Source organism: Macaca nemestrina, chromosome 7 (genome assembly GCF_043159975.1).
Source record: "Macaca nemestrina isolate mMacNem1 chromosome 7, mMacNem.hap1, whole genome shotgun sequence".
Lineage (NCBI taxonomy): Eukaryota > Metazoa > Chordata > Mammalia > Primates > Cercopithecidae > Macaca > Macaca nemestrina.
In genome coordinates, this window is record NC_092131.1 from 4,407,242 (window position 1) to 4,421,653 (window position 14,412).

Genomic DNA, 14,412 nt, shown 5'->3' on the forward strand with positions numbered 1-14,412 from the left:
GCAGGCCTGCCGACACCCAGATTTTAGACCCGGGTCAGCCTTCTGACCCGCAGAACTGGAAGACCAAGTTTTGATCCACAAAGTTTGTGGAAACCTGTCACGGCAATAGGAAATAAATACAGAGGCCAAAGGGTCAGAGGTGAGAGGTCAAGCTTGTCCTGCCCCTGCCCAGACCTCAGCCAGACTTCTGGGTAGCAGGGCCGACAGAGATACCCCCAGGGCCTGTCCTTGCCTCTGGGAAGCGGGAGCCTGAGATGACCCAGGAGGTCCTGGGCCCTTCTGTAGTGGACACCAAGGTCTTGGGGGACCACCCTCTGGTTGAGGCCTTGGGGGATGAAGAGGGAGGGCTCAGGGCCCCATTGCAGGGTCAGCCAGTAGGGGCCGTGGGGCCATCTGGACATGACATCTAATGCTGGCAGTGGCCACAACACAGGACCCCACAGGCCCCTGCCAGGTAAGAGTTCATCTTTTCCTTTGTTCTCTTCCAGTTCTGTCTTCCATTCCAGCCTTGCTGAACCCAGCTCACGGCGGCCTGGGCTGCAGAGGGCAGACGGGTGAGGCTCGGCCCCTGTCTCCGGGGAGCCGGAGAGGGCCCTCGTCCCCACCCGCCAGGAGGACAGTCATGAGGCTGATGGTGGAGGGGCCCTGGACAGAGGTGGCCGGGGATTCCTGAGCCTGGCACACTCTCCCTCCTGGTTCTTTGCTTGCGTGTACACGATCAGCTATTGTTTACAAAGAGTCCTTGGTGTTACCTGGTTGGCTGCCCGTAATGGGAGCTCCTGCCCCCATCGGACATGTAAACAAACCAAGGTCTGTCCAGTTCCAGCTGACAGGGTCTGCACCTCCGCCAGGGCTAGGCAGAAGCAGCATCAGAGCACAGGAGACCCGGGAGGAGCCGAGAGCCAGTGCTGCTCTTAACAGCTCCCAGTGGGGTGTGCTGGGCACTCACAAGCAGGTCAGGCCACAGAAAAAGCTAACCAACCTTTATAAGGGAAAATAGGGACCTGGAGGGCTCCTGCGCCCCTGTGCTGACATCCAAGATGCTCCGGATGCTCTTGGCCTCACTGTTGGATAGGTTCCCCTTGATGGCCAGGATGGCGCTCAGGTGGCCTTTGCTGGCAAAGAGAGCATCCCGTCAGCCCAGCCTGTCACCCACAGCCCTGTTCACCAGCTCCCTGCACTCCTGGCCAGTGCCACAGGGCCCCGCAGCCAACGCCTAGCCCACGAGGGGGCTGCACTTCACTCTGCCTCGCCCATGCACTCCACCTGATGGTTCCAAGAGCAGCCATGCCCCAGCCTGTGTCAGGCCTCTGCACGGGCTGCTCCCCCTGCAATGCTCTTCCCAGGCCCTGAGACGACCACCTCTTCCCACCCCTTAGGTCTCCGCTAAGATGTCCACCCCCAAGAGGGTTTCGTCTCTCTAAAGTCAGCACCTCCTATTATTCAGAACCTTGGTTAAACCCTATTTACAACTTGTAATTGTCTTTTCTTTGCCTGATTATGTCATTATTATTGCTGGCCTTCGACAGAATGTGAGCTACTTAAGGAAGGATTGAGACCTGGCTTCTCTTGTTACTTCATTGCATCCTGGTAACTAGAACAGAGGCTGACACCTAGCTGACTTCTCTATAATTGTTGGTGGCATAGGTAGATGGATGGTGGGTGGATAAGCAGATGGATGAGAGCTAGATGGGTGGAGGGATGGGCACATGGAGTAGATGCATGGGTGGATGGGTGGGTGGGTGGGTGGTTGAGTGGATGGATAGCTAAATGCGTGGAGGGATGGATGGATGAGTAGATGGGTGGATGGATGCTTATATGGGTAGGTGGATGAATAGATGGATGGATAGATGGGTGGGTGGGTGGGTGGATGGGTGGTTGAGTGGATGGATAGCTAAATGCGTGGCGGGATGGATGGATGAGTAGATGGGTGGATGGGTGCTTATATGGGTAGGTGGATGAATAGATGGATGGATAGATGGGTGGGTGGGTGGGTGGATGGGTAGACAGGTGATGGATGGGTGAGAAGATAGACAGATACCCAGATGGGTGAAGGAACGGGTGGGTGAGTAAATGGGTGCTTGTATGGTGGGTGAATGAATGGATGGGTGGAATGGATCAGACAGGGGCTGGACTTGGCTAAGCTGGGGTCAACCCCGTCAAAAGCCACTCAAACTTACCTAACATGTCAGAGGACCCAGCCAGAAAGAAACAATGTCCCTGGCCCACCAGAGCCTCAGGCAGCCAGGGGCTAAGCCTCCACTCCCCAATATGAGCCCTGGTCCCAGCGCATGGGCCCAGGCCCCAGAGGCCCCCCAGACTGGGTGAACCTGGCCTCTCTGGTCTCAGTCTCCTCTGAGAGGCAGCGTCAGGCAAAGCTAAGAGTGTGGGCCATGGCTGCATGGCCAGACACTAACTAGCCATGTCACCTTGGAGGCATCCTGGGAGCTCTCCGGGCCTCCTCTGTGAAATGGCAATGGAAAAAGGATTGGCCTCGTAGTGCTGTGGTGAAGGCCACAAGAGTGAGGCCCTGGTGAGGTTCACACAGTGACTGGCACGTGGGCAGCTGCCAGGATCTGGGTTTCCAAAGCCAGCCCTGTGAGGCCCTGGCCGCAGTGATGTGACAGGGGTCCTGAGGTGCCCCATGCTCTCACCTGAAGTCAGGGTAGCAGGTGGCGTAAGTGGCCACCTCAATCTTGATGGCACTGGGGTCCTGCAGGCGAATGATCTCTGCCAGCGTGGGGAGAGCAGGCTGCAGCCAGGTCGCCGGGGAGCCCTGCAGGAGTAGGTGTGGTTGGAGGGACCCAGGGCTCCAGAGGCTCGGGTCAGCAACTCCTTGGGCTTGGAGAGGCACCAATGGCCTATCTCCGACCCTGAAAGGGCTAGGGGAGAAGAGGCAGCCATTTCAGAGGAGCTTGGGAGAGGTGGACAGGGGCTTACGTGCTGGGTGCAGAAGTGCTGGATGGTGTCAGCATTGGCCAGGATGTGCCCAGCCAGCTGCTGCTGCTGCTCAGCGGTCTTGAGGACGAGGCGCCGCTTGCTGAGCTGGATGATGTACTCCTTCACCAGGTGCAGGTGCACGGCCTCCACGAGCTCCTGGGAGGGCAAGCAGCCAGAGGCGTGTGAGCTGTCTGCTGATGGGGAGCTCACCACCTCCCTTGAAGCCTTGTAGCCAGGACTCCAGGGAGAGGCAGATGCCAGAGCAAAAGACTGCACACGTGCTCATGCATCCACATGTGTGTGTTCACATGTGTGTGTTCACATGTGTGTTCGCATGCTCGTGCATTCAAATGTGAGTGTTCACATGTGCCCGTGTGTTCAATATGTGTTCACATGCTCTTGTGTTCACATGTGTGTGTTCGCATGTGCGTGTTCACGTGCGTGTGTGTTCACATGTGCGTGTGTGTTCACATGCTCGTGCATTCACGTGTGTGTTCATATGCTTGTGCATTCACATGTGCGTGTTCAAACACACGTGTTCACGTGTGTGAGCACATGTGAGTGAGTGTACACAGACATGCTAGTGTGCATGTTCGGCCTGCCCCCATTCCCTGAGGCCCAGCCACCAGCCCAGAGCCGCCTCACCTCCCGGAAACAGTCCTGCAGTTCTGAGAACTCAGGCAGCCTGACGTCCACGGTGGTGATGATTTTTTCCAGCGTCTCCATGGGGGCCGCCCAGCGGGTGTGCGTGAACCTCTTGAACAGCGGCTGAGACAGGAGGGGCAGGATGTCTGGTCACGCCCTGGAGAGGAAGGGCTGCCAGCCGCAGACACGCAGACACAGACACACACCAACACCTGTGCCTGGCGGAGCAGGGGGGGTGCTCAAGGACTCCCAGGGAACCCGGGCCAACCTCACATCCCTGCTCACAGACAGGAAGTGGGAGCCGGCTCTGTGCACCCTTCTCCAAGGTCACCCAGCTGCGGCTCAGGAGCCAGGAGAGCCTATCTGCCGGCCCGGAGGCCAAGTCCACTGCCTCTTAAATAAATAAATTCCTTCATAAACAAGACCTTGTGCTTGGCTGGGCCTGGGAGATCAGTGCCAAGGGATCTGGGGTCACTGCTCGGGCTTCCACCACACTCAGGCCACTCATGGCCGCTAGCCCCTAACACCAGGCAGAGAACCTCTCCCCTTCCTTTCAAGAGACCCCCACTTTACACCCTGCTAAAGAATATGCTTGTTTTCACAGCATTTTCTGTGGATTTCTTGGCCCACAACAGATGTGACCCTGGCTGCTGATGACCCTGAGCCTCAGTCGCTGGGAGTCAGGAGCAGGGAAGGGGTAGACAGGAGGGGCTGCGGGGATTGGAGGAAAAATGTCTGCAGGCTTGGGACTGGGCTGGGTCTGAATTGGGGAAGGGCAGTGAAACTTTTCCAGGCCCTCCCAGCCCCAGGTGGCCCCTCTCAGGCCAAGCCCCAGGGCATGATGGGCTGAGTTCAGAGCCTGCCAGGGTCCCCAACCGGGCATTACCGCTGCACCAGAGCTGGCTCGCAGTGCCGTTCACAGGCCTGGAGCGCGTCATATCCACATCTTTGCCTCTGCCACTCCTCCCCAGGGGCACTTCCCAGTCCCTCCCTGGGCCCCCCAACACTGGGTTCCTGAGGGCAAGAGGTTCCCACTACCTTCAGGTCCTCACGCAGGTTCTGGAGCAGGGTGTCAAAGCCGTGGCTCTTGAGCTCACCCAGGGGGCCCAGCAGGAGGCTCAGGGTGTCTTGGGGTACCTGCCACTTCTGCTCCATGGACATCCTGGAAGGTGGAGGCAGAGAGGTCACCCCAGCCCTGCTCAGCCTATAGCTCCGTACCCAGGGAGCCAGGCAGCCCCCTCTCTTCACTCTAGAACCCTCAATGGCTCCCCATTCTCTGTGGGATCAAGTCCTCCCATCCATGTTCTCCACACCCTCAGGACACTCCTCCACCACATCCCCTTGTAACCGAGGGCAAGTTAGTCTCCTCCAGTGATTTGCCCATCTGCCCAATAGACAGATCACTACACCTACTTCACAGGGTTGCTTTAAGGATAAAATAATGGCTGAAACATCTGCCCGTGTGCTTGCCCCAGCCAGCACCTGGGAAATGTTTGCTGCTGGTGCTGCAGGCCCTGGCGTCCTCACACATGTTGCTGGTTTGAATTCCACTTCTTGACCTCAGCAGCTCCTCCTCCCTCCACCTCCCAGCTCCCCTCTCCTGCCTGCCGAGTGACTCCCACTCCCGCAAGCCCCTCCCAACACTCTCACCGGAAGGACAGGCAGTTGTTGATATTGGCAATGACATTGGCCCTGTAATTCCTCAGCTGCTTGCCTCTCTCCAGAAATTCACTAAAGGCGCGCTGGTAGCTGGTGAAACCAGAAGGGGCACATTCAGGACCAGCCCAAACGCTGGGACGGCAGCAGCAGCCTCCCCGCCCTCCAGGCCAGCTCCCGGGGTTCACTTTTCTGTCTGGCTGCCCATAGCCCAGGGAGGGGCCACTAGTCCCTGGGCATCATGGAACTGGCTTCACAAGCTAAGGCCAGGGCTCCTGAAGAGGGTACCAGCCCATCTCTGCTGCCCCCAGCCCTTCTCCCAGGCCCTCTCTAGAACTGGCAGACCAGGTACGAGTGAGGGTGTGGTTGGCTGGAGAAGCACTCAGAGGTTGAGAGGGAGAGAGCAGGTAAAATTCGAGCGGTGGAGACTGGGACTGTTGTGTGAAGGGGTGGCGGGGTCTCAGTCCCTCTCGAGGCATCTTCTTGGAAGCTAGAGGCTGCTCTGCTGAGAGCTTTGCTGATGGGGTGGGCGCAGGAGGTTCCCACACTGAATCCTGGTGGAGGTCAGACCACCTGAGGATCTCAGTGCCCTGGCTGAGTGGGAAACAACTCCTGGCTCAGAATGACAGGGATGGGGGTGGAGGGCGGGGAGCCAGCTCAGCTCCCCACCTGAGGCACTAGGGAGGGGCCATGGCTCTGAGAGAGGTGGCTACAGGGACCCCATCCTGGGCACACACCCACCTCCTCAGGAATGCAGGCAGCTCCACCAGCAGCACCTGCTTTATCTGTGAGCCCAAGTCCAGCGTGATGCTCTCAGCCTTGGCCTGGGCCTGGGAGATGATCTGTGGGGTGGTGTTGGGTGAGCTGAGCAGGGGCTTGCCTGGACAAGGGGGCAGGGGATAGGGAGGAAACAGGCTGGAACAGAGGGGGTGCCCCGAGGTGGGCATGGGTATGCACACGGGACGGAATGTGCATGGCGCTTCCCGTGCACGTGCACGGGCGGTACATGTGCCCTGGGGCAGATCGCAGTACCTGGATGATGTCGATGGCCAGCTCGCTGTGGCAGTGGCCGTCCAGTCTCTGGGGAGGCACATCCTCAGCCCAGTGCTGTGCCTCTAGGTCCAGAGCTCGGTCCATCAGCTCCCTCACATTGGCCTGGGGGAGGAGGGCAGGTCACTGGGGCACTATCCATCACCTCGCTCACCTGGAAGACCCGTCAAGCTCCCTGCCCACGTCCTGCCTGTCTCTGAGCCTCTCCTGCGCCACCTCCCTGCCTCTCCCTGGCCCAGGTGGAGACTCACCGCCTCGTTGGACAGGAATGTGGCCTCCAGCAGCCGGATCTGTCTGGGGGGCAGGAGGCTCCCGAGCCCCACACCCTGCAGCTCACCCGCCAGCTTGGGGCTATTGATGATGTCACTGCAGGCAGGGGAGGCTGGCATGAGGACAGGTATACCCAATCAGCACCACCCCTCAAGCTAGAGCCCAGGCCCTCAGCCTCGGTCTCTGGCAGGCCCAGACTGCCCAGCACACCCTCCCGCACGCCCACCCCTGTTCCCATTTCAGATGATGGGTCCTCCATCTACTTAGTTTGCTTTGGAACAGAAACCCTGAAGTCATCGTGCCTCCTCTGACCCTCTCACCCATCCCCATTAGGTCCTGCTCCAAAAGAGCCCCCAAAATCGTCAGCCTCACGCCACTCTGGCGCCCTGGCTGACTCCCACCAGCTTCCCGCTGGCTCACTGCAACAGCCTCCTCCCGGCCTCTCTGCTCCTTCCCTCACCTCCAACAATTCCTGCTCCACCCAGCAGACAGAGCCTCCTTTAAGATCTGATCTTCTTCCTGCTCCAAGGCTACCTGTCACCCAGATAAAACCCTGCTCCTAGTCACAGCAGCCCTGGAATCCAGCCAACTCCCAGCCCACTGTGCTCCAGCCCTGCAGGTCTTGGGCATCTCGACAGCCCCGGCCACCTCCCAATCCCAGGAGTAGGCCAGAATGGGCAGGAAGGGCTGCCCCAAACTGCTCCCCAGATGCATCTCGGCTCATTCTCCTGGCGCCTCTGCAGCGCCCCAGAGCTCCCAGGGGACTGCCCAGCCCTGGCACTTCCTAAGAGCTCCCAGGGGACTGCCCAGCCCCAGCACTTCCTAAGAGCTCCCAGGGCACTGCCCAGCCCCGGCACTTCCTAAGGGGCCTTTGTCTGCCTAGAGGCTTACAAATGACCTCTCTGCCCCTCACCCAATCCAGATGCAGCTGTGTCCCTCCATTCCCCACATTTCTGGCACACAGGCTTCAACGATGCCCCCCTGGACACCCTCTCACCAGGGCTCCATGCCCAGCTTGGCTTTAGTTGCCTGTTGCTAACCCCAGGCCAGCAGACCCCGAGGTCACTGGGACAGGAAGACTGGCAGGCATGGGTGCAGGTGCCTGGCATTTCCTGGTGAGCCAGGACGAGCAAGCGGGAACTGGCTCTGGGCTTGGCTATCTCTCCCACGGCCCCTGCCCTGTGCCAGTTCCCCTATGCCCTGCTGACCCCTCTCCCACCCTCCCCACTGGACCCTTTCTCTATCCTTGTGCCGAGGTTGACGCTTCAACAGTGACTGAGCCCATAGGACCCCCAAAGGCCCCCAAGACGGCAGACGCTGCCCACACTGTCTACACCTCTGAGCTTCCTTCCTAAAGTTTCACACTAGCATCTGGGGCCAGCAGTGGCCAAGCCCCACAATAACAGCCCCTGGACTCCCCTGCCCTGGGCCTTTCCACATTGCAGTAAGCCTCTCCCTATACAGACCATGGCTCCCTATGCAGACCATGTGAATGATGGGCATGCCCAGGGATCCATGGAGTCAGGGGATGCCTGAGGCTGTGCTCAGCAGGGGTACCAGCTGCACAGCCAGCCTCCCACCTGAGGGGCTCCAGCTCTGCTGTGGGCTCAGAGGGTAACCCTACACAATGGGGGTCTAACAAGACACATGGCCCTTGAACTCTGCTGCCTGGGGGTGCCCGCATAGCCTGCCCAATAAATCCAAACATTCTGACAAGCTCTGCTCAGCTCCAGAGTGCCCTGGAAGAAGACATGCTCAGGAGCACCGACCCTCCTCTCACCTTCTTCCCCGCGTGCCCTATCACCCCTCCTCCTGCCTCCTGGCCTGATTCCCCGGCTCAGAGGACCGCTGGCTTTCACCTCCTCCAGGCTGGCTTCCCTGACTTCTCCAGGCCTGCTTTGGGCCCATGCTCTGCACGGGGCCTGGCCTCTGCTGCCACAGCCCTTCCGGCTCTGGATGGTTATTGATTGCTTTGCCCCCTCCTCAGACTGGGCGCTCGTGAATGAATGAAATCCCTACCATTTTCTGTGCCTCAGTTTCCCCAACAGCAGAATGTGACTGAGGCCCAGGAAATTAAGGATTTTGCCAAAGCTGACCCAGCCCCAGCCTTATCCCTGTGTCCAGGCCCAGTCTCTGCCTGTCCAGGCTCTGCCCCAGGGAGTCCAAATCCCACCCCTGCATTCTCCGACTCAAAACTCTGTAAGCACCAGCCTCACTAAGAGCTGCCAGCGGCACCTCGACATCCCTCCTACAGAGGACACCCTCCCTGCTGGTCCGGGCCCAGCCCCGAGCCCGCTCACTTGGGGTAGAGGTTCTGCACCCAGACCAGCAACATGTAGGTGTCGCGCTCGCACAGCTCGAACTGCGCCACGGCGGCCAGGTGGGCCGCGAAGTGCTGGTGGTAGCTCTCGGCGTAGGCCGCCACGACGCCGAACTCGGCCGGGAACAGCGGCTTCAGTCGCTCCACCACGGCCTCCAGGTCCTCTTTCATGGTGCGGCCCAAGTGCAAAAAGACGTTCTCGGGGACCTCGGGGCCCGCGGTCGGCCGCTGGCCCATGCGCTCCTCGGCCGCCTCTGCCACACCTCGACGCCACAGCTGCAGCCAGCGCCGCGGGCGCGTGACCGCCAGTCCCGAGGTCCCCGGCCCTGCCGCCGCTGCCGCCGCCGCCGCCGCCTGGCGGTCCTCGCTCTCCTGCTCCGACACCACGGCCAGCGCCTGGCGCAGCCGCTCTGGCGCCACCTCCAGCGGCCGCCGCAGCACGCCTAGCACCTGGTCGCGCAGCAGATCGTACAGCGCCTCCACCTTGCTCTGGCGCCGCACCAGCTCCTCCTCGCTCGCACCGCCCGCCGCCGCCGCCGCCGCCAGCTCCCGCTCCAGCGCCAGCAGCGGCAGAGCCGCCTCCAGCTGCCCGCGCTCCAGCGCCGCCTTCAGCTCCTCCACTGCGCCGGGAAAGTCGCGTCAGCCCCGGCCCCAGCCCGCCGGTCACCGGCGGGGGGGGGGGGGCGGCCAGCGCCCGGCAGGGCCGTCGTCCCCTAGACGCGCACAGGGCCGGCGGCCAACACCCTAAAGGGTGATGTCGGTGTCCCGGACTGGGCTGAAAGCCTGGTCTCCCCCCTCCCAGCCCCGCAGATTGGGGCACAGGTGAAAGCAGAGAAACAGATGCGCCTTCCAACCCCATTTGCCGGCCCACTGTGCAAGTGGCTCACTCACGCGGATGAGCGCCAACCCCGTCCAGGCCCCAGACTAGCCCAGGGTCCCAGCGCACCTGTTGGGGGCGGGCCATCCAGCCCCTGCCTGGACCTGGCTGTGCCCTCGGGCTCCGCTGAGCTGAGCTGACCCTTCTTCTTCTTCCCTTTGGTGAAGACGCAGAACACATTGGCCAGGCCTTTGGACTTCTTCTTCTTCTCCTTCTTCTTCTTCACTGTCTTTTCCTCCTCCCTGTATAGGGCTGTCCCAGCCTCCAGGGGCGGCACCAGGTCCTCAGAGGAGGCCACTGACATGGAGGTCTCTGACTCTGCCTCTGATGTGGACGGCAACTTTTGGGGGCTTCTGGGGAAGTCGAGGGTGCCCTGCACAGGCTGATGTCCCGAGAGGCCTTGGAAGAAGGTCATCATCTTCAGCATCACCCTGGCTCAGGCCTGCAGGCTCCTGTGGGGTGGGGGTGAATGCATCAGTGGTCACCATGGACCGGCCCTGGCTCCCAGGCCGGAGCACACAGCTGTGCTGGCTGCATTGAGTGCACTCAGTCTGTTTCACCCATTAGACCACCAGGGCTCTGCTCATCTCCTGGCCCAGATGAGCACCAACAACCATACTCCCTCCTTGGCCATGAGCATCTCACCACACACAGCTTCCCTTCCAATACTTTACAGTCCCAGAAGCAGGGAAGAGGCCGGGGACGCCAAGCCTGCAACACAGAGGGGGGCCTTCACTTTATTTGGGCAAATCCTTCCCTGACAGCCCACTCTCTAGGCAGGAAGCAGGGAGTGAACACCTCCCTGGATCCCACGGGACCCTAGGGAAGAGGCGGGGAATGTGCTCTGTCCCTTTGGACAGAGCGGAACAGAGGTCCAGAAAGGTCAGGGACATGCCGGGGTCTAGAACACCAGAAGTTGGCCTGAGACCTGCCTCCCCCTGCCCAGACCCAGCCCCTCTGCCATCTTGCCCAGTTCTGATCCAGCGGTGGGGTCACAGAAACACAGCTGCTCCAGCTGGGCCACGAAGCGGGCAGAGCCTGACTAGGGTCTACAGAAGCCACAGTGGGTGGGACCTCAGAGAGCCTTTCACACATCACTGGGGGCAAGGGGCTCAGCAAGTCACAGGGCTGCCTGAAGTCACACAGCAACTAGGGTCCAGAACCCAGGCTTCCTGGCTCCCACCCCCTCTGCCCGCTCCCATATGGGATGATAGCATCATCACAAAAGCTTCCAGTCTCTGCAGCCTTCCTGGGTGCCCATCCCATCTCTTCCTTTCTCTCATCTGGAAGGGTGTTATTTTGGCTTAAACTGTCCCCATGGCGAACAGCTTGGGTTTGGAACTCAGGTCATCTGGTCCCAGAGCCCAGCTCTCTCCCTGCCTCCACATCCCCAGCTGTCCTGCAAGCTACATCCAGAGAGGCAAGACCTGAGCCTCCCCCAAGTCCCCTCCCAGCACCTGACCATTGTCAAAGCAAGACCAAGTCCACTGGAGAAGACCATGACTGACCGGAAAGGGGGAAGCAGGCAGGGGCTGGGCCTCCCCGAGAACTGGGGTGACCTGTAACCATGACGCCACCTGTCTGACCCACCCCAAAATGAAATGCATGCAGCCTTGTCTCATGTATCACGGTAACTTCAAGTGACCCCTGAAACAGCCCGGCAAGGCAGGCAGGATGACCCACCATCCAGAAGGAGAAACTGAGGCTGAGTAGGAGGTGTTTGCCCCAACCACAGCAGCCATGGGGGCTCAGATTGGGTCCATCAGACTCTTCCCATGGCCCTGCTGCCTCCACCAGCCCCACTACCCTGTCCCCATCCTGGAGGGGCTTGGCCAGAGCCGCCTGAGGGACAGGAAGCCCAGGCTCCTCCCACCCCCAGCTCCTGCCATGCTCACCCAATGCCCTGGGCAAAGTCCCACACTCCTGGATGGCACTGGCCTCCCTGATGCCATTTGGGTTGCGCATTCCACTCCAGGACCAAGAGGGGCATGCTCCAGGGAGCCTCAGGGGCAAGGCCATGGGGCACCTCTGCTCCCCACCCAGTGCCCCAACCTCGCTTCCCAGCCCCTCTCAGGTGCATGCCAAGCACCTGCAGGAGCTAGTCTGTCTGGCAGGGCCGCTCAGCCCCACCCTGGGTGCCCAGGCCCCACCTCTGCCATTCGCCTGGAGTGGGGGAGGGTGGCCCTTACCAGCAATGCTCCCTGCCAGCCTCACCTCAGCCTTCCCTGTCCCACCGTACATGTACTAGGCTCTGTCCCACTCCACATGTACTAGACTCTGTCCCACCTCCAGGCGCAGCTCCCGCAGGACACTCATAGCATCGCCACCTTCTCCCCTCTGTGACACAAAACCCAGAGCACCTGAAGGTCCTGCTGCAGCCCTCTGAGCCTCATCCCAGGTCTCCGCTCTCCGAGGCAGCTGGTGCCTTGGAAAGAAACGGTTTCGGTGCAGGCTCAGCACACCTCTCACTAGTGCGTGCACTGCACACCTCCTTCCTTCACAAGCCTCAGTTTCCCCGTCTTTGAAATGGGGATGAGGACCCCCACCTCACAGTGCTGCTGAGGGGATGTGGCTAAACCGCCCGGCCAAGGGCTGGGCGCCTATCTGGGCCTCAGTGGGGGTGAGTCTCCTGTGCCCTGAGTCTGTCCTGCAGGCGGCAGCGAGTGGGTGCAGCCAGGAGGGAAGGGGAGGAGGGGCATTCCTTTAAGCCTTGCCGCTGGTTGGGCCCACTGAGGCAGGAAGGGCCCTGCTCCGAGGCTCGTAGTGTGGTCACAGCCTGTGGCTCAACAGCGCCTCCCAGCCTCCCGCCGCCCTGCCTCTGCTCAGGCCCACTGGTCTGGCTCGCCTTCCCCGCCACACGCCTGATGTCCACGCGCCTCCCGGGAGCTCGCTGGGCCCGGCTCCTTCAGTCCTGGGCAGGATGTGGAAGGCGGACCCATCCCCCGATCAGGACACCCGGGCACAGGCGAGGAGGTGACTTGGCCTGTGTCGCCCGGTCGGAGAGTATCGCCGGACCTGGGGCCTTCCTGCTGCTAATGGAGGGGAGATCCCTGTGACTGCCCCAGCCCCGCCCTCCCTGCCTCTGGCAGGACCCGGCCCTCCGCCGCGAGCGCCAGCCCTGGCGCCTGTGCGCCCGGACGCGCGGACGTTGGGCGCCAGGGCCTCAGTTTCCCTGGCAGCGGGGCTGCCCCAGGCCAGGGTCCGTGGGAGCGTCCAGTCCGGTCCTGTCCCCGCCGCCGCGACAGGCTGTTCCCTAGGGGAATCCGGCGGGGCATGGGGTCAGGGCGGGCGAGGAGCCGCGCGGAGCGGCGGGGAATGGACGCGTGGAGGCGGAGGTCACTTACCGTGTCCTGGCCGGGCCGCCGCTGTCCTGGCCCCAGTTCCGCAAGGCCTGAAATAGTCGCAGACTGTGCCCCGCCCCGCCTGCCCCGCCCCCCGCAACCGCGGAAAACCCGCGGGCGGAGGCCAAGGCCCAGTGCGGCCCGGCTCTGTCTCTGCGTCCCGGGGGCCGGGCGCGCCCGGCCTGCCCAGCGGGGGATGCGGGGCGCGGTCACTTCCTCCCAGCAGCCGGGCAGGGGCGGGGGGCTGGCCGCACGTCGCATGGTATGTGGAGTTCGGGAGTCCGAAGGACGGGGCTGTCAGGCGCGGGGCCATTGTCGGACGACGGCTCCTGATAGGCCGCCTGGAAGGGGCGCGCTTGGCCGCGTTCCTGCGTCACAGACTGGCTCCAGCTGCGGGAGCGCCACTCCCACTCCAACTCCCCCAGCCGCCCCTCTAAAGTGTTCCGGTATCACCGCGGCCACAAGGAGACAGGGCACGGGGGCTTCCCGGAGGAGGCCCCCTAAGGGGAAGGGGGCTACACGGCTGGCCAGAGTGCTGGCCGCGCGGCTGTGCACAGGACCTGGAGCCCCTCCCGTCGTCAAGCCTTGCTTGAAATGCGTAAATGCGGAAAGGTGAAGTGGCTGACCCGGGTCGCACCGCTTCAAGTAGCGGAGTGGGGTTCCTAGCCAGGCCTACGGGACTCCCACTGGAGCCTTTCTCCTCTAGGGCTAGGGCTGGACCCACAGGCTGCTGGAACAGGCAGAAGGGGAGGGTTCCAAAGCCCAGACTCCAGGGCCTCGTCTTAATCATCAAGCCGACTTTGCCCACTCCGCGCAGGCCTCCGTTTCCAGGCCTGTTTCCCCATCCAAACTGTCTCTCAGGGTCTGTCTTGGGAGATGTGGAGGTGGGGCATGTGGGGAGGATGGAAGGGGGCTGTGAAGGGAACCCACTGGAGATTAACTTCCTTCCTTATTTCACACGCTAGGAATTTCTGCCCTCTGGAAAGGCCCCCGTCATTTAGGAATTTCCCGCTGGGCACGGGCTTCCCTCCTGCCTCACTGGGGCCTCTGCTCCTCCCCTCTTTTGTTTGGCCTCTTTCCCCGCCCCCTGATCACTCTGCTATTCCCTCTCCAGCCTAGCAACAGGTCTTCCAGGACCAGGGGGGCCAGCGGAGTGGGGGCGGTGTGGGTTCAGGGTGCCCTGGGAACTGAGAACTTCCTCTTCAAGGGTGGTGGCCAAGCGCCAGGTTTGCACTTGGATTGCCATCCATCCTGTCTCTGGGGAACCTGTGGGGGAGCGGATGCAGGAGGCCGCCAGGATGGGGCGTTAAGGC

At 61.6% G+C, this 14,412-nt stretch overlaps 1 protein-coding gene across 2 annotated transcripts; it reads right to left on the bottom strand.

Moving 5' to 3' along the window:
- Positions 1 to 968: 968 nt before the first annotated feature.
- On the bottom strand, positions 969 to 13,352 carry LOC105467368 (TNF alpha induced protein 2). 2 transcript variants are annotated; one of them, XM_011716918.2, is made up of 12 exons: positions 13,103 to 13,352; positions 9,828 to 10,210; positions 8,862 to 9,501; positions 6,543 to 6,657; positions 6,274 to 6,396; positions 5,983 to 6,083; positions 5,236 to 5,334; positions 4,624 to 4,747; positions 3,586 to 3,708; positions 2,941 to 3,096; positions 2,655 to 2,776; positions 969 to 1,115 (listed from the first exon to the last, which is right to left on the bottom strand). In XM_011716918.2, the coding sequence occupies exons 2-12, from the start codon at positions 10,183 to 10,185 to the stop codon at positions 974 to 976; spliced, it is 2,103 nt and encodes a 700-aa protein (XP_011715220.1). In that variant the 5' UTR covers positions 10,186 to 10,210; positions 13,103 to 13,352; the 3' UTR covers positions 969 to 973. The 2 variants fall into 2 exon arrangements, with proteins under 2 accessions (XP_011715220.1, XP_011715221.1); XM_011716919.3 differs by lacking the exon at positions 13,103 to 13,352 and adding an exon at positions 12,045 to 12,738.
- Between the last annotated feature and the right edge of the window lie 1,060 nt (positions 13,353 to 14,412).

Bases quoted from the DNA above. Each gene is read 5' to 3' on its own strand.
- LOC105467368 (XM_011716918.2), bottom strand. From the start codon at position 10,185: ATGCTGAAGATGATGACCTTCTTCCAAGGCCTCTCGGGACATCAGCCT. The intron at 6,084-6,273 runs GTACTGCGATCT...ACCACCCCACAG, and splicing joins TGGCCATCGACATCATCCAG to ATCATCTCCCAGGCCCAGGC. The intron at 5,335-5,982 runs GTGGGTGTGTGC...TGGTTTCACCAG, and splicing joins CTGCCTGCATTCCTGAGGAG to CTACCAGCGCGCCTTTAGTG.